At 37.9% G+C, this 17,631-nt stretch overlaps 1 protein-coding gene across 1 annotated transcript in view; it reads left to right on the plus strand.

Annotated features, from left to right (window-relative positions):
• MEIKIN (meiotic kinetochore factor) overlaps positions 1-17,631 on the plus strand; it is a gene marked incomplete at both ends in the record, with an annotated part of 138,938 nt that overhangs the window by 27,175 nt on the left and 94,132 nt on the right. The window contains 2 exons of the mRNA XM_082835047.1: positions 342-381; positions 8,577-8,641. Of these exons, the coding sequence (XP_082691173.1) occupies positions 342-381; positions 8,577-8,641 (105 nt within the window). The remainder of the gene's footprint in view (positions 1-341; positions 382-8,576; positions 8,642-17,631) is intronic.

Consider the following 17,631-nt stretch of genomic DNA (forward strand, 5'->3'; position numbering starts at 1 on the left):
TGTGATGTGCAGGTTGGGCTTGACTTGCTTGCTCCCCAGGGCGAGGGTCCACCCATGTGGACCTTTTCTTCCTTACAGATCTCTCCCAGGGGCACAAGTCCTGACCCAGTGCCGTTTTCTTCCATCTCACCTGGTTATGTGGAGATCTGTCTCACAGCTTTGGTTGTATAGGAGTTTTTTCTGCCAGTTTCCAGTTAGTTTTCCATGAGAATTGTTCTACATGTATATGTATTTTTGATGTGTTTGCTGTGGGAGGTGAGTTCCACATTCTTCTATTCTGCCATCTTGGTTACCCTCCCCTGAATTATATTTCTAATAGATTGTTTTTTTCCCTTTCTTAGGTACCTCTTCAGAAGACTATCAGAAATGCCATAGGAAAGTGTAAGAACTAACATTTTAAAAGTTGTTGTGCTTTTAAAACTTTGTGTACTAATAGTTATATAGCAAGTATGATTGGTAACCCACAAATTCAGATGTTTGTTTGTTCAGTGTTTGTTGAGGACTCACTGTATACCAGAACTGTTCTGATTGCTGGAGGTATATTTGCTAACTATCCATCTTCTGTCTATCTATCTAATTGCTGTAGTGAACAAAATTGATTAAAAACAAAATCTCTGCCTTCTTTGAGTCCACATTCTAGTTGGAGGAGATGGACAATTAATAAATAAGCAAGTAAATTTATACCATGCTATATGGTAATGAATACTATGGAGAAAAATAAAACAAAATAGGGGACTAGGGAGTATTGGGATAGAGATTTGCTCTTTTAAGTGGTGTGGTCCGAGACTCACCATTGAAAAGGCAGCATTTGAGCAGAGACCTAAAGAAGGAGACAGAGCAAGCTGTGTAACTCATTGGAGAAAGGCGCATTCCAGGTAGAGGGAATAGCTGGAGCCATGCCCTGAGGCAAGAAGGCCTGGGCTCCTGGTGTGAAGTGAGGGAGGAGGAGTGAGGTAAGAGATAAAGTGAGAGAAGAAGCAAGAGGCCAGATCATATAAGGCACTTTAGTCAAATATAAGTGAATTGGAAGGTCTTTGAAGGGTTTAGAAGGATGATATGATATGACTTATGTTTTAAAAGAATCATGCTAGCTGCTGTGTTGAGAAGAGACTATGATGAGGCAAGGAATTAGGGAAATTATAGTTAGGAGACTACTGCCCTAATATGGGCAAGAAATATTGGAGTATGGACCAGAGTGGCAAGAGGGGAGATAGTGAGAGGTAGGATTTTGGATATATTTTGAAAGCAGAACTAAGAGGATCCACTGAAGGACTGAGTGGTGAAGTATGAAAGTAGTCAAGGCTAACACCATGGTTTTGGCTTGAGCAACTGGAAGGGTGGAGTTGCCATTTATTAAGATGGGGAAGACTGAGGAGAAACGTATTACCAGGGGCAGATGAGTTTGGCTTAGGGCATATAGACTGAAGGGTAAGGTATGTGAGAGAGACGTTCAAGGAGGTGGTCACATTCTGGATCATGAATACCTTAAGAGCTGATATTTTTATTTTTTCCTGAATATGATGAGAGCCTATGAAAGATTTTCAGTAGGACTGAAAATACAATGATTTTTTTTAACACCTGATCTTGAAAGGTTGAAAGAACTTACACAAAATTCATACAAGTTTAAAAGCAAAGTCAGGAGACACCATCACGAAAGTGAAAAGACAGTATACACAATGGGAGAAAATATTTGCAAATCATATATCTAATAAGGGAATTGTATGCAGAGTATGTAAAGAACTCTTATAACTCAACAATAAAAGGACAAATAACCTGATTTAAAAATGGACAAAGCATCTGAACAGGCATTTCTCCATAGAAGATAAACAAATGGCCAATAAGCACATGAAAAGATACTTAATATCATTATCCATTCGGGAAATGCAAATCAACTTCATTGAGATACCACTTCACACCCACTGGGATGGTTATAATCAAAGAGACAGATAACAAGTATTGTCTTGGATGTGGAGAAGTTGGAACTCTCATACATGGCTGATGAGAATTTTAAATAGCGAAGGTGCTTTAGAAAATAGTTTGGCAGCTCCTTCAAATGTGACCCAGCAATTCAGTCCTAGTTTTGCATACCTAAGAGAAATGAAAACTATGTGTACACAAAAACTTGTACATGAATGTTCACAGCAAGTTTATTCATAACAGCCAAAAAGTAGAAACAATCCAAATATCCATCTACTGATGAATAGATAAATAAAATATGGTATATGTGTAATGGGATGTTATTCAACAGCAAAAAGAAGTGAAATTCTGATATGCACTAAACATGGATGAACCCTGTAAATATTATGCTAATTGAAAGAAGCCAGTCATACAAGACCACATATTTTATGGTTTCATTCATATAAGATAGCAAGAATAGACAAATCTATAGAGACAGAAGGCAGATTAATGATTGCCTAAGACTGGGGGGGTTTGGGAAGAAATGAGAATTGACTGCTAGTAGGTACAGGGTTTCTTTTTGGGGTGATGAAAATGTTCTAAAATTGACTGTGATGGTGGTTGCACAACTCTCTGAATATACTAAAAACCATTGAATTACACACTCTAAATTTGTAAATTATATGGTATGTGAATTATATCAATAAATCTGTTAAAAAAGACAAAGTTAGGACCAAGCAAACCAAGGAGATATGATTTTTAATAGGCGATATAGATATAACCAGATTTTTTTTTACCAGAATTAAATGGTAGACAGTACAATGTGGTCTTCTTTGATGAGGATCTATAGTATTGGTACTTTGTGTTGCTGAGTGTGTGGGGGCAAGGACTGATAAACTGCTGAGCAAAAATTTCTGGGGAATTTTTAATTACCCAACCAAAATTCTTGCCAATCATCCTACCTCTTCGCAAACATGCATCATATTTCTGTCTTGTGCAATCACTCTTGCAGCAAAGAAGAAGATGGATTAGGAGTGACTAGATTGAAGGGATGACTATTGTGGCATTCCAAGTGAGGCATGATTAGGACCTGAACTTTAGTGGCAAGGATTGCTTAGAAGGAAAACTTGAGAACAATTCAAGAGTGATAATCAACTGTTGTTAATGATTGGATGGTTAAGAGAGGAAGATGGAGTCCATGATGACCCTCAGCCCTCTGACTTAGGAAACAGGATGAATGATGACTCATTCACTACGTGCAGGAACACAAATAGAAAAGCAAGAGTGAGTTGGAGTGACAGGTCTGGAAAACACTGAAATACCTACAGCACTTTGAAGTGGAGATATCTAGCAGGTATTTGTATATCCCAGCCTGGAAAGCAAGGGAAAGGTTCTGGACTGAAAGCATAGTTGTTCCCTTGGGAAAGTGTGTAGAGTGAGAAAAGAACAGTTTTAGTGTGATAGGCTCCTTATAGTTATGCTTGCATCTAAATGATGAGAAATTTCTGAAGAAAAGAAAATCAATGACTGTTATTCTTGGGTGAATTATTCTTCCTTGGTGAACAACAGTGAAAATTCTAAGGCTAAATTATTGAGAAAATATAGCTTTATTGATTTATTTTTTTAAATAACTGATCTAAACTTCTCACGGGCTTTGATCACCTTTCTCCCCTGTTTAGCAGGGAAATGATGAGTTAAAGTTATTAATGCCATCCAGTTACTTCCAGGTAAAAGTCTCTTTTGGGTAAAAGCTGAGTCTTTCATATTTTCTCCCACTCCATATTCCTGAGGATGATCATACCTCTTGATTTGCCTGGGACAGTCCCAGTGTGTGCCTGCTGTTCTCACATAATCTTTTATAGAGCTTCCTTTTACTCTCAGAAAGGTCCCAGTTTGGACAAATCGTCACCCTAAATATAGGTGTATAGGCCAGAGGTGGGGGAGGGGTGAAGTTGGGTCTTGAGGGTGTCTGGGATCCACAAGTTGTCTCTGAATTTTTACTGATTTGTGCTGCAGGTTTCAAGACTAGTTCATACCTGGGCTGGACTCTACTGATAAAGTCATTGATGAACTTACAGCTGTATTTTGGGCCTGAAGTCCTCCATTGCTGATTTTTCCTCACCTTAGCTTTTATTGTCACCCCAAACCCCTTAAGTCTCATTGAAGTCCTCCATCCAGACTTTGACTTAGTTGCCTTTCTACAACCTTCGTGGTAAACTCACCTAGACACAACAGCCCTATGCCAGGTATTTTGGTTCTAAATTTGACCACCTTCTCTGCATTGCCTTTGGTATGTGGAACCTTGAGAACTAGTTTACAATATACAGGAATTAAGGGACTCTTAGGAGGGCTGAGGCCTCCTCTCTGCCTGAGTATCCCAAGCTTTTATTTTTATGTTGAGTTTCCTCCTTGTGTGGATGTTTTCTCCTAGAGTTCTAAACAGGGAGTTTGGCACATGTCCTCTACTTTGGGCTTTCTCTTCACCTCTTCTAATGTCATCATCACACCTATTACCCCCACCTCCAGATTTTGGGCTTGAAGGAGAGAAGTCAGTCCCCATTGTCTAACTGCTTGTTTCCTAAGCCTGTGTCCCCTTTATCTTTCCAATAAACCTTTAGGCTGGAAGGCATAGAGGGGGGATCTATCTTAGGTCACATGAGTTCTTACAGTAAAACTCTGTAATTCATATAAAACTCTGTGGTTCTGTCTACAAGCCTTAATCTATATATGTTAATAGGACCTTGAGGAATGTAGCAGGATGTTAAATGTGCTTTCATGTAGTCTTAGAGTTTGGACAGTGACCTTAATAGATGAGAACAAAATAAAAATGACAATTACCCCATCCCCTATTCTGTGTAGAACCATCTATGTAGAATTTGTAATAAGTGAGATCAAAACCTAATTCTTTCAACATTAGACCATCACCAATCTCTAAGCTATTTAAGAAAAGACAAAGAATGCACTGAGAGGATGAAATGATCAAGAATGTTTCTTTGATAAGAGTTATTGATGTCATATGCAAGGAGAGGAGAAAACTTCTCCCTCACCTCAACACAAGAGAGAAGCTCCCAGAGATCCATTTGGAAAGTTCAACGTATGTTCCCTGGAATTTGGTTTCTGACTCACACCTGGTAAAGCTAAAAGCAAGAAAGTCTGTTAGATGCTTTGGAATGGCTGATAAAGAGGACACTAGAAATACTTTCAGAGTTTGGCACAGCAAAGATTTGTGCATATTGCCCAGACGTCAGACATAGATCCCACAGAAGGGATCATCTTGAAAGGGATCATGCCAAATATGACTTCCTGGAAAGGACAAAATAAACTTGACTGAAAGAGACTGGAAATTTTACCATCAAATTGAAAAGCTGAGGACATCATAAAGGGCAAGCGAGACAGCCCCATTGATAGGGAAATCTTATCACCGAACCCTTCAAAATACTTCAGGTTTGGGCTTCCCTGGTGGCGCAGTGATTAAGAATCCGCCTGCCAATGCAGGGGACACAGGTTCGAGCCCTGGTCCAGGAAGATCCCCCATGCTGCGGAGCAACTAGGCCCGTGCGCCACAATTACTGAGCCCGCGCTCTAGAGCCTGCAAGCCACAGCTACTGAAGCCTGTGCACCTAGAGCCCGTGCTCTGCAACAAGAGAAGCCACCGCAGTGAGAGGCCCATGCACCGCAAGTAGCCCCCACTCGCTGCAACTAGAGAAAGCCCGTGCACAGCAACAAAGACCCAACTCAGCCAATAAATAAAATAAATAAATTTATTTTAAAAAAGCTACTTCAGGTTTGAAAGAGTCAGCATTTGGTTATCTGTCATGCCCAAAGGGCACCAAGGACACATTAGAATAGTATCAGTTAAGAAAGACCTTTCCTACAGTTCCTTCCTGCTACTCTAATCCCAAAGGATCTTAAAGAGTAGTTAACAAATGGGGAAGGAAAAAGAGCAAGAAATAGAGGAAAAAAAAAGTGATGGTTGCTTTCCTCACTGCAGGCTATGAGTCTAAATCAGACCTCAGTTGGGAAAAGGAAGAGGTTTAAGTTGGATAATAAGAGTTTAGTGTTGTGATATTATGCTGGGCTTTTTATTACCTAAAAATGTCTATTGGGCTTCCCTGGTGGCACAGTGGTTGAGAGTCCACCTAACGATGCAGGGGACACGGGTTCGTGTCCCGGTCCGGGAGGATCCCACATGCCGCGGAGCGGCTGGGCCCGTGAGCCGTGGCCGCTGAGCCTGCGCGTCCGGAGCCTGTGCTCCGCAATGGGAGAGGCCACAACAGTGAGAGGCCTGCGTACTGCAAAAAATAAATAAATAAAATAAAATAAAATAAAAATGACTATTTATAGGCCAGAGAATACCACAAAAGCAACAGAATACACCTGAAAGGGGCAAGAAAGTACTATTTTGACAGGATGAATTTATTTTTTTGTATCTGATTCATTTCTCCAATATTTTTTATTGAAGTATAGTTTATTTACAATGCTGTGTTAATTTCTGCTGTGCAGCAAAGTGATTCCGTTATACATATATATACATTCTTTTTAAAATATTCTTTTCCATTATGGTTTTTCATAGAATATTGAATATAGTTCTCTGTGCTATACAGTAGGACCTTGTTGTTTATAAATTCTATATATAAAAGCTTACATCTGCTAACTCCAACCTCCCACTACATCCCTCCCCCAATCCTCTCCCCTTTGGCAACCACCAGTCTGTTCTCTATGTCTGTCATTCTGTTTCTGTTTCATAGATAGGTTCATTTGTGTCATATTTTAGATTCCATGTATAAGTGATATAGTATGGTATTTGTCTTTCTGTTTCTGACTTATTTCACTTAGTATGATAATCTCTAGTTGCATCCATGTTGCTGCAAATAGCATTATTTTGTTCTTTTTTATGACTGAGTAGTATTCCATTGTATATATGTACCACATCTTCTTTATTCATTCATCTACTGATGGACATTTAGGTTGTTTCCATGTCTTGGCTATTGTGAATAGTGCTACTATGAACATGGGGGTGTATGTGTCTTTCTGAATTATAGTTTTTGTTTTTTTTAACATCTTTATTGGGGTATAATTGCTTTACAATGGTGTGTTAGTTTCTGCTTTATAACAAAGTGAATCAGTTATACATATGTTCCCATATCTCTTCCCTCTTGCGTCTCCCTCCCTCCCACCATCCCTATCCCACCCCTCCAGGCGGTCACAAAGCACCGAGCCGATACCCCTGTGCCAAGCGGCTGCTTCCCACTAGCTATCTACCTTACGTTTGTTAGTGTGTATATGTCCATGACTCTCTTTCGCCCTGTCACAGCTCACCCTTCCCCCTCCCCATATCCTCAAGTCCGTTCTCCAGTAGGTCTGTGTCTTTATTCCTGTCTTACCCCTAGGTTCTTCATGACATTTTTTTTTCTTCTTAAATTCCATATATATGTGTTAGCATACGCTATTTGTCGTTTTCTTTCTGACTTACTTCACTCTGTATGACAGACTCTAGGTCTATCCACCTCATTACAAATAGCTCAATTTCGTTTCTTTTTATGGCTGAGTAATATTCCATTGTATATATGTGCCACATCTTCTTTATCCATTCATACGATGATGGGCACTTAGATTGTTTCCATTTCCGGGCTTGAATTATAGTTTTTAACAGGATGAATTTAAAGAAGAATATGAAGAATATGAAGGAATAAAATACTTTTTTGCGTACTGAGTTCAACTTTTCACTAAAGCAGTAATAGGAATTTAAAAATCATTTTCTCACATTCAGTTTTCAACTCCACTTTCTTGCTGGGGATTCAGAAATTCCACTTTGGTGGTCAAAGGCTGAGGTTTGATTCTTTTGTATTCCTCTTGTAATAGCTAATCCTCTTTTACACATTTCGGTAAGATTGGGGGCAGTCTCATTTGTGAAAGTATAAAAAAGAACAGAGTATTAATTTTTTTAAGTATTATTTCTAATGTTACTTGAGATCCTTACCACAAGAATCCTGGAAAACAAGGGACTTCCCAGGTGGTCCAGTGGGTAAGACTCCACGCTCCCAATACAGGGGGCCCAGGTTCGATACCTAGTTGGGGAACTAGATCCCACATGTATGCCACAACTAAGAGTCATGCTGCAACTAAGAGTCGGCATGCCTCAACTAAGAAGTCCACATGCTGCAACTAAAAAAAAAGATCCTGCATGCCGCAAAGAACATCCTGCGTGCCACAACTAAAACCCAGCACAGCCAAAATAAATAAATAAATAAATAAATATTTTCTTTAAAAAGGTAATGAGGTATCATTTCTTAAAAAAAAAAAAAAAAAAAGAATCCTGGTAAACAAGATTGCTATTCCTTCTCCATAAATGAGATAATCAAGACTCAAGACAGGTAAAGTAACTTTCCCAAGGCCACTGAAGTGTAAGTAGCAGAACTGAGCTTTAAATCAACGTCTGTCTGATTCTAAATGCTATGCTTTGTCCTCTACACATATTATCTCACACTGATGAACGTATAAGTATATTGCCCTTTATTATGAAACTATTTGTTCATATAGATATGTTAGCATTTTTTCTAACTAGCTTTATTTTTTCTATAGGATAATTGATTGCATAAAAATGTCTTTAAGTATTATTTGAGGATTCTCAAAAGTTACTGAAAGAATAAAAGAATCCCATTAATTTGTTCTTATTCTAGCATGATGATGTTAGCAGACCAAAGTATTTCTCCAAAACCAAAGAGTACTGCAAGTTCAGAATCAGGTAATTAGTAATGAAACTAATCATTTTCATAATCCTCTATTTATTTTTAACATCTTTATTGGAGTATAATTGCTTTACAGTGTTGTGTTAGTTTCTGCTGTGTAACAAACTGAATCAGCTATATGCATACATGTATTACCACATCCCCTCCCTCTTGCGTCTCCCTCCCACCCTCATCTGACCCCTCTAGGTAGTTGCAAAGCACTGAGCTGATCTCCTGGTGCAATGCAGCTGCTTCCCAGTAGCTATCCTGTTACCTTTGGTAGTGTATATATGTCAATGCTACTCTCTCACTCCGTCCCTGCTTACCCTTCCCCCTGCCCATTCCTCAAGTCCATTCTCTACGTCTGTGTCTTTATTCCTGTCCTGCCCCTAGGTTCATTAGAACCATTTTCTTTTAGATTCCATATATATGTGTTAGCATACAGTATTTGTTTTTCTCTTTCTGACTTACTTCACTCTGTAGGACAGACTCTAGGTCCATCCACCTCACTACAAATAACTGAATTTCATTTCTTTTTATGGTTGAGTAATATTCCATTGTATATATGTGCCACATCTTCTTTATCCATTCATCTATTGATGGACACTTAGGTTGCTTCCATGTCCTGGCTATTGTAAATACAGCTGCAGTGAACATTGTGGTACATGACTCTGTCTGAATTATGGTTTTCTCAGGGTCCATGCCCAGTAGTGGGATTGCTGGGTCATATGGTAGTTCTATTTTTAGCTTTTTAAGGAACCTCCATACTGTTCTCCATAGTGGCTGTATCAATTTACATTCCCACCAACAGTGCAACAGGGTTCCCTTTTCTCCACACCCTTTCCAGCATTTATTGTTTGTAGATTTTTTGTTGATGGCCATTCTGACTGGTGTGAGGTGATACCTCATTGTAGTTTTGTTTTGCATTTCTCTAATGATTACTGATGTTGAGCATCTTTTCATATGTTTGTTGGCAATCTGTACGTCTGCTTTGGAGAAATGTCTGTTTTTAGGTCTTCTGCCCATTTTTGGGTTGGGTTGTTTGTTTTTTTGATATTGAGCTTCATGAGCTGTTGTATATTTTGAGATTAATCCTTTGTCACTTGCTTCGTTTGCAAATATTTTCTCCCATCTGAGGGTTGCCTTTGAGTCATGTTTATGGTTTCCTTTACTGTGCAAAAGCTTTGAAGCTTCATTAGGTCCTCTTTGTTTATTTTTGTTTTTATTTCCATTTCCCTAGGAGGTGGGTCAAAAAGGATCTTGTTGTGATTTATGTCATAGAATGTTCTGCCTATGTTTTCCTCTAAGAGTTTTAGAGTGGCCTTACATTTAGGTCTTTAATCCATTTGGAGTTTATTTTTGTGTATGGTGTTAGGGAGTGTTCTAATTTCATTCTTTTACATGCAGCTGTCCAGCTTTCCCAGCACCACTTATTGAAGAGGCTGTCTTTTCTCCATTGTATACTCATGCCTCATTTATCAAAGATAAGGTGATTGTATGTGCATGGGTTTATCTCTGGGCTTTCTGTCCTGTTCCATTGATCTATATTTCTGTTTTTGTGCCAGTACCATATGGTCTTGATTACTGTAGCTTTGTAGTATGGTCTGAAGTCTGGGAGCCTGAAGCCTCCAGCTCTGTTTTTTTTTCTCAAGATTGTTTTGGCTATTTGGGGTCTTTTGTGTTTCCATACAAATTGTGCAATTTTTTTGTTCTAGTTCTGTGAAAAATGACATTGGTAGTTTGATAGGGATTGCACTGAATCTGTAGATTGCTTTGGGTAGTATAGTCATTTTCACAATGTTGATTCTTCCAATCCAAGAATATGGTATATGTCTCCATTTGTTTGTATCATCTTTAATTTCCTTCATCAGTGTCTTACAGTTTTCTGCATACAGGTCTTTTTTCTCCTTAAGTAGGTTTATTCCTAGGTAGTTTATTCTTTTTGTTGCAATGGTAAATGAGAGTGTTTCAATAATTTATCAGATTTTTCATCATTAGCATATAGGAATGCAAGTGATTTCTGTGCATTAATTTTGTATCCTGCTACTCTACCAAATTGATTGAAGCTCTAGTACTTTTCTGGTAACATCTTTAGGATTCTCTATGTATAGTATCATGTTATCTGCAAACAGTGACAGTTTTACTTCTTCTTTTCCAATTTGGATTCCTTTTATTTCTTTTTCTTCTCTGATTGCTGTGACTAAAACTTCCAAAACTATGTTGAATAATAGTGGTGAGAGTGGGCAACCTTGTCTTGTTCCTGATCTTAGAGGAAATGGTTTCATTTTTTCACCATTGAGAACGATGTTGGCTGTGGGGTTGTGTTATACGGCCTTTATTATGTTGAGGTAAGTTCCCTCTATGCCTGCTCTCTGGAGAGATTTTATCATAAATTGATGTTGAATTTTGTCAAAATCTTTTTCTGCATCTATTGAGATGATCATATGGTTTTTATCCTTCTGTTTGTTAATATGTTGTATCACAATGATTGATTTGCATATTTTGAAGAATCTTTGCATTCCTGGGATAAACCCCACTTATCATGGTGAATGATCCTTTTAATGTGCTGTTGGATTGTTTGCTAGTATTTTTTTGAGGATTTTTGCATCTAGGTTCATCAGTGATATTGACCTGTAGTTTCTTTGTGACATCTTTGTCTGGTATTTTGTTTGTATTTTTTGTTTTTTTGCAGTACGTGGACCTCTCACTGTTGTGGCCTCTCCCATTGCGGAGCACAGGCTCCAGACGCGCAGGCTCAACTGCCATGGCTCACAGGCCCAGCCGCTCTGTGGCATGTGGGATCTTCCCGGACCGGGACACGAACCCGTGTCCCCTGCATCGGCAGGCGGACTCTCAACCACTGTGCCACCAGGGAAGCCCCTTTGTCTGGTTTTGGTATCAGGGTAATGGTGGCCTTGTAGAATGAGTTTGGGAATGTTCCTCCCTCTGCTATATTTTGGCAGAGTTTCAGAAGGATAGGTGTTAAGTCTTCTCTAAATGTTTGATAGAATTTGCCCGTGAAGCCATCTGGTCCTAGGCTTTTGTTTGTTGGACGATTTTTAATCACAGTTTCAATTTCAGTGCTTGTGATTGGTCTGTTCATATTTTCTATTTCTTCCTGGTTCAGTCTCGGAAGGATGTGCTTTTCTAAGAATTTGTCCATTTCTTCCAGGTTTCCATTTTATTGGCATATAGTTGCTTGTAGTAATCTCTCATGAGCCTTTGTATTTCTGCAGTCTCAGTTGTTACTTCTCCTTTTTCATTTCCAATTCTATTGATTTGAGTCTTCTCCCTTTTTTTATTAGTGAGTCTGGCTAATGTTTTATCCATTTTGTTTATCTTGTTAAAGAACCAGGTTTTAGTTTTATTGATCTTTACTGTTGTTACTTTCATTTATTTTTCATTTATTTCTGATGTGATCTTTATGATTTCTTTCCTTCTGCTAACTTTGGGGTTTTTTGGTTCTTCTTTCTCTCACTGCTTTAGGTGTAAGGTTAGGTTGTTTGAGATTTTTCTTGTTTCTTGAGGTAGGATTGTATTGCTGTAAACTTCCCTCTTAGAATTGCTTTTGCTGCATCCCATAGGTTTTGGGTCATCCTGTGTCATTGTCATTTGTTTCTAGGTAATTTTTGATTTCCTCTTTGATTTCTTCAGTGATCTCTTGTTTATTTAGTATTGTATTGTTTAGCCTCCGTGTGTTTGTATTTTTTACAGGTTTTTTTCTGTAATAGATATGTAATCTCATAGTGTTGTGATCGGAAAAGATACTTGATACAATTTCAATTTTCTTAAATTTACTAAGGCTTGATTTGTGACCCAAGATATGATCTATCCTGGAGAATGTTCCATGAGTACTTGAGAAGAAAGTGTATTCTGTTGTTTTTGGATGGAATGTCCTATAAATATCAATTAAGTCCATCTTGTTTAATGTATCATTTAAAGCTTGTGTTTCCTTATTTATTTTCATTTTGGATGATCTGTCCATTGGTGAAAGTGGGGTGTTAAAGTCCCCTACTATGATTGTGTTACTGTCGATTTCCCCTTTTATGGCTGTTAGCATTTGCCTTATGTATTGAGGTGCTCCTATGTTGGGTGCATAAATATTTACAATTGTTATATCTTCTTCTTGGATTGATCCCTTGATCATTATGTTGTGTCCTCCTTTGTCTCTTGTAATAGTCTTTATTTTAAGGTCTATTCTGTCTGATATGAGAATTGCTACTCCTGCTTTCTTGTAATTTCCATTTGCATGGAACATCTTTTTCCATCCCCTCACTTTCAGTCTGTATGTGTTCCTAGGTCTGAAGTGGGTCTCTTGTAGACAGCATATATACTGGTCTTGTTTTTGTATCCATTCAGCCATTCTATGTCTTTTGGTTGGAGCATTTAATCCATTTGCACTTAAGGTAATTATCGAAATGTATGTTCCTATTACCATTTTGTTAATTGCTTTGGGTTTGTTTTTGTAGGTCTTTTCCTTCTCTTGTGTTTCTTGCCTAGAGAAGTTCCTTCAGCATTTATTGTAAAGCTTGTTTGGTGGTGCTGAATTCTCTTAACTTTTGCTTATCTGTAAAGGTTTTAATTTCTCCATCAAATCTGAATGAGATCCTTGCTGGGTAGAGTAATCTTGGTTGTATGTTTTTCCTTTTCATCACTTTAAATATGTCCTGCCACTCCCTTATGGCTTGCAGAGTTTCTGCTGAAAAATCGGCTGTTAACCTTATGGGGATTCCCTTGTATGTTATTTGTTCCTTTTTCCTTGCTGCGTTTAATATTTTTACTTTCTACTTAATTTTTGATAGTTTGATTAATATGTGTCTTGGTGTGTTTCTCCTTGGTTTTATCCTGTATGGGACTCTCTGCGCCTCCTGGAATTGATTAACTATTTCCTTTTTCATGTTGGGAAGTTTTCAACTATAATCTCCTCAAATATTTTCTCAGTCTCTTTCTTTTTCTCTTCTTCTTCTGGAACCCCTATAATTCGAATGTTGGTGCGTTTAATGTTGTCCCAGAGGTCTCTGAGACTGTCCTCAATTCTTTTCATTCTCTTTTCTTTATTCTGCTCCCTGGCAGTTATTTCCACCATATTATCTTCCAGCTCACTTATCTGTTCTTCTGCCTCAGTTATTCTGTTATTGATTCCTCTAGAGTAGTTTTAATTTCACTAATTGTGTTCTTCATCACTATTTGTTTGCTCTTTAGTTCTTCTAGAGCCTTGTTAAGTGTTTCTTGTATTTTCTCCATTCTGTGTCTGAGATTTTGGATCATCTTTACTATCATTACTCGAATTCTTTTTCAGGTAGGTTGCCTATTTCGCCTTCATTTATTTGGTCTTGTAGGTTTTTACCTTGCTCCTTTGTCTGTAACATATTTTTTTGTTGCTTCATTTTTGTTTTTTGTTTTTTTTTTGATGTGTGGTGCTGTATTCCTGTGTTACTGGTTGTTTGGCCTGAGACATCCAGAACTGGAGTTTGCAGGCAGTTGGATAGAGCTGGGTCTTGGTGCTGAGATGAGGATCTCCGGGAGACCTCACTCTGATTGATATTCCCTGGGATCTGAGGTTCTCTGTTAGTCCAGTGGTTTTGACTTGGAGCTCCCACCACAGGAGCTTCAGCCTGACCTCCAGATTGGGAACCAAGATCCCACAAGCTTCGTGGTGTGGTTAAAAAAAAAAATAATAAGAAAAAACGGAGCAGTACAGTATCAAAGAATAAAAAAACAAAATAAAATTAGAAAGATGAAAAATGTATTAGGAAATATAAAACTATAATTGAAACATCTGCAACAAGGTAAAATAAAACCACAACAGAAAAAAGAAAAAAAAAGGGTGGGGTGGGGTGGGGGTACAAGCCAGAAGGAGAGATCACCAGTCGTTGTGGGTTCCTCCATCCCCTTAGGTGTCCGTGGTCCCCCACCGGTGCCTGCTAGATGCCCTAGTTGTGAGGAGATGCGAATTTTGTTTCCTCCTAGTACACCATCTTTACCCTGACTCCCTCTATTTATTTTTGTCACGGTGCTGCAGTATTTGTTAAGAAAACTGGTAGCCCAGGAAATTGAGTGCTTTTTAGTGTGGTTGTATTTAAGAAATGAAGATATGTGAGGTTAGGTCTTAACTATCCCCACAGCACCCATCATTAATTCATTTAATAAACATTTACTGAGTATGTATTCTGTACTAGGTATTACTATATATACCGATAGGGAGTGATGTATTTTCCCTGACCTTGTAAATTTCATTCGTAGGAGAGGAAGATAATCAATAAACAGATGCATTGGAGTTATGTGTGATGGTTGAAAAATAAAAGAATCAACAAAGTGCCTTGCATTTTTGGCCCTCTATTATTTAGTTTACTATTAGAATAAACATAGCAAGACCTTTACAACCTTATTAACATCTATTGTATTTCAGATTTCTATTTTCTTTATTTCCTGCAAGAAGTTTTATAGCATCTGTTTGGGGATAAATTTAAAGAATCGCTTGTTTTGCTCCTGATGGATATAAATGTTTGTATGAGCTGGAAAAAAAAGAGTTTTTTTGGTGTTGTCTTCACTTTAAGTGGTTGTCTTAATGAGCATTTAGAAAATGCCAGGTATTATGTTAGGAAATGTGGGTATAAAAATGCTTAAGATGGTTTCTGCTCTAAGGGAAATGAATCTAGTGATAAAAACTAAACTTGTAAAAGCACACATCCTTGGAAAGAGTAGCACCTACTACCTTGGAGGGTGAGCATTAGAAGGAAGATTTGCTTTATAGATCACAATTAAGGAACTTGTGAACAAGGGAAGAAAGATATGAAAGGGAAAGTTGGTAAGGGTATCAAAAACAATCATGATTTTACCTAGTTCTTGCCAGATTTTGGCTGTGGAAAATATTATTTATAAAGCCTGGTAGTAAGGCAGAATATTGATTCTGTAATTATGTATGCTTGTGTATGCTTACTTTTATGTGGTTGATTGACTTAAAATTTCAAATTAAATAAATTACATCTTGCTCTAGAGTTATTTTTTACACATTCCTTAATTCAGCAAATCCAAGTTTGTTCCAGTTGTTTGTTAGGCTCTTTACTAAGTGTTAGGAAACCAAGAAATGGCTATATTCCTGCCCTCAGGGGTTCATAGTCTAGTAATAGAAACAAACAAACAAGAAATTACTTCTCAGACATCTCCTGCTCAGTCTTCTTTGCAATCTTATCTACTGCTATTAACTATTAAATGTGGGAGTTCTTAAAGGCTGATTCCTAGATTTTAATTTCTGTTCAGTCTACTCCCTGATATGTATAAGTGTCCTATAGAAGGTAGGGCTTCCACATTTTCCATTCTAGACTCTCCTCTGAGGTAAGACCCTTATATGTAGCTGCCTTCTGGACATCTCCGCTTGGATGTTTCAGAGACACCTTATCTCATCATTCATTAATTCCACTCATTCAACGAATATTTATTAAGCACCTACAGTGTAACACAAACTGTTTTAGTTGCTGGGGAACATGACAAATTTCTTGCCCTAACAGAGTTTATGTTATAGTGGAGAAAGAAAGAAAATAAACAGATAAAAACAGATAAACAAATACATATATCACAACATCAAAAATAAGAGTAATGAGGGAAAATAAAGAAGGGTAAAAACAGAGTGTGTGACTAGGGATGCTGTTTTAGACAGGCTAATCAGGATAGGCCTCTCTGAGGAGGTGACATTCGCACAGAGCTTGAATGAAGTGAGAGAGTGGGCCATGTGAAAATCTGGTGGCAGAGCATGCCAGGCATAAGGGCATCACAAGTGAAAAGGCCATGAGATGGGAATGTGTTTAGCATGTTGGAAAAAGAGAAAAGAGGCTAGTGTGACTGGAGAAAGATGAGGAAATAAAAATGAATGGTTGAAATTGTAGTCGGTGAGCAAGTGGTATAATGTAGTCTCATATGCCATCGCAAAGAGTAGGGATTTTTTTCTAAATGTGTTGATAAGTGCATCTTAGAGCAGAGGAATGACATGATCAGGTACATATTTTAGAATTATCACTCTGGCTACTATGTGGATAATAGACTAAGGGGTAAGAGTGGAAGCAAGGAAACCTTGTGAAATAAACTATTGCAATGGTCAGATAATGGTGTTTGAGACTAAAGTGATAGCAGTGGTCTGATTTGGAATATATTTTAAAGGCAGATGGGCCAGGATTTCCTGATTAGATTGGTTGTTGGGTAAGAGAGAAAAGTCAAGAATGACTCTTAAATTATTGGTTTGAGCAACTAGATGAATGGTGGTATCATTTCTTGAGATAGGAACATCGTAGGGCAGAGCAAGTTAGGAGAATATTAAGAGTCTTTGGTTTATGCATATTAAATTTGATCTGTCAGCTCATGTACATAATGTTACATGAAAGAATGGAAACACAAACAGGTATATACTCATTTATTTTATATATATATATATAAAGTTCAAGAACAGGCAAGACTTATTCTGACTAACAGAAGTCAGAATAGTGGTAATCTTTAAAAAGGGGTTGCTGACTGGGAAAAAACATATAGGAAATTTCTGGGGTGTTGGAAATATTTTATGTCTTGATCTGGGTGATAATTATATGGACGAATACATGTAAATATAAGATTTGTTCCCATTACTGTACATATGGAGTACCTTAAGAAAATATTAAAACATTAAGAGGATTTTTAACCTTCAGCTGGAGATGTTGTGAAAGCAGTTTGTGACACAGAGTCCGGAGTTCAGGGCAGAGACTGGGGCTGCAGATAAATATTTAGAGTCAGGTATAGATGTTTTGAAGCCGTTAGAGTAGGTGAGTCACTTAGGAAGAGAAAAGAAATAGAAAAGAGACATGTAAAAGAATGTAAATGGAACACTTCAACATTTAGAAACAGCTGTAACAAACTTTTCCAAGAGATCAAATAAAACAAGGGTTGATGACTGAGAATTGTTACAACCAACACCTAACCTAGTCTTCCTCCTCCAGTGTCCTCCGTCTCAACAAATGTAGCTTAATAAACCAAAACATGGGAT

The sequence above is a fragment of the Leucopleurus acutus genome, assembly GCF_964270905.1.
Source record: "Leucopleurus acutus genome assembly, chromosome: 3".
NCBI classification, from domain to species: domain Eukaryota; kingdom Metazoa; phylum Chordata; class Mammalia; order Artiodactyla; family Delphinidae; genus Leucopleurus; species Leucopleurus acutus.